General features: G+C 42.6%; 1 protein-coding gene across 5 annotated transcripts in view; it reads right to left on the reverse strand.

Annotated features, from left to right (window-relative positions):
* The window catches only part of cast (calpastatin), an 82,351-nt gene extending 73,806 nt beyond the window's left edge, over positions 1 to 8,545 (reverse strand). The window contains exons 1-2 of one of the 5 annotated variants that reach the window (XM_029693216.1): positions 8,405 to 8,545; positions 6,207 to 6,293 (exon numbers count right to left, since the gene is read on the reverse strand). In XM_029693216.1, coding sequence (XP_029549076.1) covers positions 6,207 to 6,293; positions 8,405 to 8,452 — 135 coding nt within the window. In that variant the 5' untranslated portion in view covers positions 8,453 to 8,545. Of the gene's footprint in view, positions 1 to 6,206; positions 6,297 to 7,640; positions 7,686 to 8,404 lie in introns of those variants that run through there. The other 4 variants (XM_029693214.1, XM_029693219.1, XM_029693217.1 and 1 more) reach the window with 4 other exon arrangements.
* Positions 8,546 to 9,019: the final 474 nt, after the last annotated feature.

Below are 9,019 nucleotides of genomic sequence, written 5' to 3' on the forward strand. Positions count from 1 at the left end.
GCCGCCAAACATGAGGCAGGGAGATTGGTCTCTGATTCCGAGGGTGTGGCAGCGGAACTGTACAGACGGGAAAGTGTGTCCGCCTTCACATTTTTTAACCCTGGGCTGTAGGAGATGGTGCAATTAAACCTAGTGAATAACAGAGCCCACCAGGACTGCCTAGAGTTAATGCGCTTGGCTGCGATATTCCAAATAGGAATTAGGGAATTCCCAGTCTGACTCACCAGAGTACTTGTACCTACTAATGGTCTAGGTCTCCTCACTGGACAGGTAGCAATGAAATGCCCCGCAGCACAGACTGGAGCTTAGCCTACGTGAATGTTCCCTAGGCGATAATCTAGCTCTTCCCAGTTGCATAGGTTCTGGTGTATCCGACTCAACCGTCGTCGATGATTCTCGAGGGAGCTTGGGTGGCTTCGGATCCTCTCGGAAACACCCATCCTCGGGGACTTCCGGGTTCCCTCAGAGGTGAGCGAGCCACTGCGGATTAACTAGTGTGCCCGAGACCAGACCTCTCACTCCTGCGTTCCCTTAGGCGTCCATCAATTCTAATGGTGAGGGCAATGAGGGAATTGAGGTCCACTGGTAGTTCCGAGCAGCTAGCGCATCTTTCACCACCTCAGATAGTCTGTGAAGAAAGGTATGGAAAAGAGACTCCGGATTCCAGGCACTTTCGACGGCCAACGTGTGAAAATCAACTGCGTAGTCTGCCACACTACGGGAGTTGACGTAATGCAAGAAGTTCACTGGCCGCCTCTCTCCCGGATACCTTCCTCACTTCTGCCATGAAATTCTCTAGATGACAACAAATGGCGGATTGTTGCTCCCAAACGGCCGTAACCCAGGAGAGCGTCCTTCCCGACATTAGTGTAATAACATACGCTATCTTAGATCGGGCTGAAGGAAACGAAGATGGCTGTAGCTCAAAAATATGAGAGCACTGAGCAAGAAAACCCCAGCAGGTACCAGGATCTCCAGAATATCGCTCCGGAGGTGGTAAGCGGGGTTCTCGGGGAGCCGGGGTAGGCTGTGCAAGCTCACCACTAATAGGGAAAACAAATTACTGGGTGGTTGGGCTTTCTCAGAGGTAGCAGGCAGCCTCTGAGCTAACGCCCTGATTTTCTCCATAATCTCCCTAAACCCTTGGTCATGGCGTTCCGTGAAGGAAGGAGCCCTTCCAGAAGGTCCTGTAACAGCTCCTCATGTCTCCCAATAGTGAGACAGTATGGCGGAGCTGGTCCAAGTCTGCTGGGTCTGTCATGGCCAGTTCGTACTAAGGGCACAAGGCGAGACCCAGATGCAGACACAGGAGGCAGATGGTTAGGGTCTTTGTAGTTTATTTATAATCCAAAAGGAGTAGTCAAGAGAATGGTCGTGGACAGGCAAAAGGTCAAAACCAGATTCTGTGTCAGAGAGGTCAAGAGTGGCAGACAGGCTCGATGTCAGGGCAGGCAGAAGGGTCAGGCAGGCGGGTACGAAGTCCAGAAAAAACAGGCAAGGGTCAAAACCAGGAAGACAAGAAAAAGAAAATAGAAACCAGGAGCACGGGAAAACACACTGGTTGACTTGAAAACATACAAGACGAACCAGCACAGAGAGACAGGAAACAGGGATAAATATACTGGGGAAAATAAGCGACACCTGGAGGGGGTGGAGACAATCACAAGAACAGGTGAAGCAGATCAGGGCGTGACAGGTTCAACCATCTCATGAGAGCACAGATGTCGGTTCTCAATTTGACGCATTTTGTTGCAGGAGGAAAATAATCCTGCAGCAGGAGGACTTGAATATCTGAATAAATATTTTGAATTGCCGCCATGGGGCAGTTGGAAGCGGTGTTTGTATACAATGTAGTACCATAGCTTCCTACATTGTACCTTAGACAGCAGGTCCACTGGGGCGTCAGTTCAAGTAGCCTATGTAGGCTACATGCAGGCTATTGCCCGTCTCGTGTGAATTCTCATGTGGATTATAATAAATTGACATAATTGTAGGGGGTAGATGCATTTTTCTATTATTATTGTTTTATATACTGAACAAAAATGTAAACACAACATGCAACAATTTCAAAGATTTTACTGAGTTACAGGGAAATCAGTCAATAGAAAATAAATGAATTTGGCCCTAATCTATGGATTTCACAGGGGTGCAGCCATGGGTAGGTCTGGGAGGGCATAGGCCCATCCACTTGGGAGCCAGGTCCACCCACTGGGGAGCCAGGCCCAGCCAATCAGAATTTGTTTTTCCCCACAAAAGGGCTTTATTACAGACAGAAATATCAATCAGCCCCACCCCCCCACCCCCTTCTCAGACGTTCACACACTTGAAAAAGCCAGATGTGGACGCCCTGGACTGGCTTAGTTACATGTGGTCTGTGGTTGTGAGGCTAGTGGATGTACTGCCAAATTCTCTAAAATGACGTTGGAGACGGCTTATGAAAAAGAAATTAACATTAAATTCTCTGCCAACAACTCTGTTGGACATTCCTGCAGTCAGCATGCCAATTGCACGCTCCCTCAAAACTTGAGACATCTGTGACATTGTGTTGTGTGATTTTTATTGTCCCCAGCACAAGGTGCACCTGTGTAGTGATCATGCTGTTTAATCAGCTTCAGATTTCAGTGAAATATGCTTTTTGTGCGTATGGAATATTTCTGGGATCTTTTATTTCAGCTCATGAAAATGGGACTAACACTTTACATGCTGCGTTTATATTTATTTTCAGTATATGTTTAAGGCAAGCAATAAGCAGAATACATTATTGGTGGCCTCAGTGCGCACACATATGCCAGAGTCGACATGGGTTCCAATCTAAGATCAACAAAATGGTTTTTGGATAAGCTCAAATGCACAAATATCTTGACAGCTTTATAAAATTAATTATTAAAGCCTCATAATACAGGCTTTCATTCCACAAGGATGACATCAAATGCCGGCATCAAACTGAAAGTACAGCAGTCAATCACCTGATTGCCCAAATCAGCTTATCAACTCGGCCAGGGAAACACAAACAGTAGCCGATTATTGTTTTTCACACCTTTCATTGTTTGACAATGGATAGGCTAATGGCTGGCCTACAGAATGAATTGGAATATGATCTAATAACAAAGGGGATATTGCAACTATCGATGGCACTAGAATAACGCCAGCTGATGTCTTGTTAAACCATCAATACGCGATAAATTCACCGGCACAGCTGATCTCAATTGCAAACATCATTGGTCACCTCATTACTGATCCCTACAAGATGCTGTCTGTGTTAGTCTTGCTTGCATCAAAAGTCTTTCAAGATATGTTCGCCCTCTGGTTGGTATTATCATCGGAACAAGTTAGTTATTTTGGAACAGACTAAGGATGATTTATCTATTTGACAAGCATTCCTTACAATATAAATAAAGTATTTCCTTGTTTACCAGGGCAAATCTACTGTGGCAATTTACCCAACACATTGTATGAATGAAACTAATGTTGGTGTAGCCTACTGTTATTATTTTATTTGTTTCCTATATATGCTATCCATTAAATACAACTGTCTTTAAAATAAAAGTGTCTGGTATGGTCATTTCTTATCAAGATCGGGGGTAAAATATCCCTGTACTGTCCATATTTAAAATGTGGAACTAAGTCAAGTCAATTTTGTTATTTTTCAAAGCAAGTCTTTCATGCGGCATTGCGCTCCATTCTGTAGGCTACCTCACTATTCTCAATGTCATCTTGTCTTACATCTGATAGTATAGGCCTGTGTGTAATTTGTTTTGATAGGCTACGGTAGGCTATAGTTTAGGTGTAGCCTGCTGTACGGCTGCATTTTGGATACACTTGACACCTGTATGTCGTAGTGGACACCAATATCTATCTTGTGTTATTTAGCTATATAAAACGCCACATGTTAATGTGTATGGATGCATTTGTGTAGATTGGAATGTTGCTGAAACATGACCTATTGGCCAGCAATAGCAGTAGAACATGTATTAATAATCTGTCTTGTGCTTTTTTTACCAGCTGGCACTGATCCGAGTGACTCGACTGCCCCTGCACGGAAAGAAAACTGTAGGTTTTCAAGCTCATTTGAATTTCCTGATGCGCAGAAAACTATCTGTGACAAAAGAGTGATCAAATTAATACCCTACATCTGTACTGGGCTGTGTTCCCTTGGCCTGGGCTGTGTGTTTCTGTCTGTGTAACTGGAGTCCCGGGTGAAGTGGGGCTCCTCACTATATTTAGATACATGTCATTCATCACAGTCCCATACTGCTCGTGTCACCAGACCTGGAACCACTGCCAAACGCTATGTCATAAGTCCCCAGGTCCCCTCATAAGTCCCTTCAGCTAGAAATGAATACAGATGTATACAGGAGTATTTATGTCTGTAATAAACCCTTTTGTAGGGGAAACTAATTCTGATTGGCTGGGCCTAGCTCCCCAGTGGGTTGTCCTATGCCCTCCCAGGCCTACCCATGGCCTCGCCCATGCCCATTCATGTGAAATCCATAGATTAGGGCCCAATTTATTTATTTAGATTGACTGATTTCCTTATATGAACTGTAACTCAACAAAATCTTTAAAATTGTTGCATGTTGCGTTTATATTTGTGTTCAGTATAATAGTTTTTGATAACAGCTTTAGACTAACAACTTTTACAGAAGTAACAACCAAAACAACAGTCCCAGAGAGCCTTGTGAAATCAAATCACTGAGATGGCTAAAGAAAGGGATCCAGTCAAGTGGATGGTGAAATTAGCAGCCTGCATGACCACCTGTTGCCCCACTCATTCCTGTAACTGAGCACATGCCTCTTTACCCCACTCGAGGGCGATAAAGTGTCCAGAGTGAAAGTCTGCCTGTTGACTACCAGGCTAAAAAGTATTTGCCCCTTTTCTAATTTTCTCTACTTTTGCATATTTTTGATACTGAAATTCAGATCTTCAACCAAAACCCAATATAAAGGGAACCTGAGTGAACAAATAACACAACAATTGCATAATTATTTCATTTATTTCATAAACAAAGTTATGCAACACCCAATGCCCCTGTGTGAAAAAGTAATTGCCCCCTTACACTCAATAACTGGTTGTGCCACGTTTAGCACCAACCAAACGCTTCCTGTAGTTGTTGATCAGTCTTTCACGTCGCTGTGGAGGATGTTGTCTGACTCATCCATGCAGAACTGCTTTAACTCAGTGATATTTGTGAGTTTTCAAGCATGAAATACTCGTTTCAAGTCCTGCCACAACATCTCAATCAGGATTAGGTCTGGTCTTTGACTAAACCATTCCAAAACTTCAAATTTGTTGCACTTTTTGTTCATGGTCCCCCATTTTAGAGGAGCAAAAGTATTGGGACAAATTAATTTATGTGTATTAAAGCAGTAAAAAATTAAGTATTTGGTCCCATAAGTTTACAGCCAAAAGAACAAAAAATGCTTCACTGTCCTGTCACATCTGCTCCTACAATGCCCTCTACTGCTCATCCTGTGTCTCCTTGACCTGCCGCCACTCCCCCAGTACTCTCTCTCTCTGTGTGTGTGTGTGTGTGTGTGTGTGTGTGTGTGTGTGTGTGTGTGTGTGTGTGTGTGTGTGGCAACAGGTGTGCTGGAGTCAGAGCAGATCCCCACCAGCTGCAACCTGTTCCCTAATCAAGACCTCTACATATACTCAGTCCTGCCTCTTCCACACTGCCAGATCGTAATCTCTGCTCAGTCAGTCCATGTTTCTAGCCGGTTGTTCCTGGTTTCCCTTGCCTGACGCTGTTTTCTGCTCTGCTACAGTTCTGCCCGCTCTGACTCTGGTCCCCGTCTCCAGTCCGACTTCTCATCAGTCCTGCTACTCTGTCCTGGATTCCCCACTCTACTGCTCCCTTGGATTCACCTCTGGACCTGCTTACCGTGGTCCAACACCTCTCGCTCCAGCCTCAGCCTCCGCACCTGGTTTCTGGCAACCGCCTGAGCTTCCCCTGGCCTGCACTCAATCTTCGCCCTGTGTTTCAATAAATACCTTGGTTACCTCATCCCAGTCTCCTCGTCTGAGTCTGCTCTTGGGTTCACCTGTTCCGCTCCGCGTGACAACTTTTTCACGACACTGTAGGTCTTTAGTTCTCAGTCAGTTATTCATCACATTAGTGTAGTTGGGTGCACCACATCTGCACTAACAGTGGTAATTGGCATGTGTATCCGCACCATGATGTGAACATTGTTTAGAAGGGTCTTACCTGAGCCTTAGAGGCTGCAGCAGCTTGAGTATTATAGGGCCTGTCATCCACCTGCTGCTCTCCAAGTGTGGTACTAGGAGCTGTTCTCTGCTGCAAAAGACACACACATGTCCCTGTTCAGAAAGCTATACTGGAAATATATAAATACAAGTTGAAATTATTTAAAACAAATCCCTGAAGTACATTTTTGATACTAACTGCATTAATTCTATTAACTGGGAATTGTACAAATATTGAATTAAATTGAATTTCACAGATTAAATGTTTTTACAATTCCATTCAAACAGTCCAAACTGTTTAATTCCAATTAAATTCCAATTCAATGAAGATTGTTGAAATTCAAATTGAAATCCAATAACTAACTGCACCGTTAGAAAGGTCTGCTGTTGTTGGTCTGCTGTTGTTGTTGGCTATCTACCCGAGCACTCCGTTACACCCACAGAAAACCACCTGAGTCTGGGAAGGAAGTGGTCATCTCCACCTATTGTTGTCTGATAGGTTACTAGCATTGTTTTGGATATTACAGTAAAGTCCCTAACTTTCAGTAAAGCCATAATTGTTGTGAAGCCAATGAAGTGGTGCTCCATTTTCTTTGAAAGCCAGGATCGTCGGTTTGATTCCTGCTGGGGCCACCCATACGAAAAATCTATGCATGCATGACTAAGTCTCTTCGGATAAAAGCATCTGCTAAATGCCATTTATTATTAATATTATTATTGTTATTATTATTATACCCATTTATTATATTCTAAGAGTGGCATTTACCTGTCATAACAACCAACTTCAAGCCAACTAACATAGCCCTGCCAAATTACACTGTGACACTGCCATATTGGTGTCACAAATATTTTTTTTATTTAACCTTTATTAACACAAATTATCTCCTTATGTGCCAATATATGTAAGTGAATATGTAAATAACAAATAATGAATCTTTCTCAACTTGAACTTGCACACTCAGGAGATGTTCAGAGACTGGATATGCTGTAATGTTTTATCCAAATAAGAGTTAAAGGTAATCAAGTGATCAACACCAATGTCTCTCCATACCTCTGAAAGTCCAAGCAATGGTGCCAGCAGCTGAATGTGTATTTTATCATATCTAATGTTTAAACAGTCACACACCCTACTAAATAATGTTCTAGCCTGCCAAGAAATGTGTCCCAACCCTTTTTTATGCTACATAACATGTCCTTTATTTCACATCAATAGGCTTCTTGTGTTTTCTACTACTCATTGTAAACTAATACATCAACTTTACCAAGACAATAGTTGGAATGGCTGTTTTGTTTCATACAGTGGAACTATTTTAAGTGTCTAAAATAATGCTGCCTCAGATGGAGATACACATGCCCAGATATATTACTGCCTGAAGGATGTTATGTTAATTTTGACGTTGAATGACAAATAGTTGGCTAATAGCCATATACTCACAAGGCTCATCCAATAGGCAGCATACGCCATGGGAAAAACGGTGAGAAGCAGTTAAGATGAGAAGAATCGACTGTAGCCTACGGATACCTCTGTCCGAACATGTGTAGCCTCTAGTTTATCCTGTTTCCCGTGTCTTTTTTTAAGCAGAATTATTTCCCACGCGTTTCGGGAACATAACCACTCCCTTATGTTCAAACAATGTTACAGTAGACTGATAACGATCTTACCCTAAACGAAGTGTCTATATGGGGCGGTTGTGGTGATGTCAAGAGACTGCTAGGTTTCTATTCTACGGCATATAGCTTTGTCTTTTTAGATAAGTTTAACCGATGAGTCTATCGTTTCCGCATAACCAATTGACAGTCGAGTGTTAAACTGTTTTCATAGCCTTTCATCCAAAACCATAATACGTGTTTTGGGATGCGCAATTCGTGCGTCATGCAAAAGCACGTTTTTTTTTAAAAGCCTCAAACAAAGCCAAATTCTTGTAATATAGCCTATTCCCTTTTCCATAAGGATATCAGCAAATCGTTTCTCAAAGTTAGTTTTTGTAACAATGACCTCTACCTGGCTACGAGTTAGATGACGCCAATTGAGGCAAAACTCGCGCTTAGTCTTCGGACATCCAAACACATGCATGTGTTGGAACGTTGCTTTGTCGATTGCACAGTTATGGCCACTTCTAGGTCTAGGTCTCTTCATTTTAAAAAGTTGACTGAAAAAGTAGCCTAACCTGCAACAAGAAATTTAAACGGAAAACTCACCCCCTGTGACTTTTTATGATGGGCATGGCTTCTCTTTTTGTGCGGCATTGCTGGAACGCAAATATCTTATTTTTGATTGCCAAAAGTTAACGGTGGCCCAACAGATATACTTCTGTGAACAGAATGAGTCAAATCTGCCCCTGTGGTGGGAAAGTACCTGCCCCTCCCGCCAAGAACTATTTCTTCACCTATGTTTTTGTTACGTTGCCTATGACAAAATATATTAGCTCAAATGAAGTCAGTGTGTGTGTGTGAGTAAATCAGGGGGTTTAAGTGCTTAAAGGGGCAATATCCGGTTATTACATAAAATGTTTTACTTATAAATGAATGATATGTACCCATTGATTCTTGAAGAATATAAATGCCTCATGAGCTTAGTTCAACTGTAGTACCCCATCAGAACCCAAAATATACGTTTTACTTCAGTGTTTGTAAACAAAATAAATGTAAACAAACACTATACAGCCTCAAAACATGGTTAGAACTATACGTTTGCTATCATGGATGGTCAGTCCTTGCATCCATAGCTCTGTCTATGAATTTGAGAGTAGTTACATTTCTCCGGCCTCATTCCCCAGCTTTTTACCGAAACAGGCATCAACTGCTGATTAACAC

Source organism: Salmo trutta, chromosome 16 (assembly GCF_901001165.1).
Source record: "Salmo trutta chromosome 16, fSalTru1.1, whole genome shotgun sequence".
Classification (NCBI taxonomy): Eukaryota; Metazoa; Chordata; class Actinopteri; order Salmoniformes; family Salmonidae; genus Salmo; species Salmo trutta.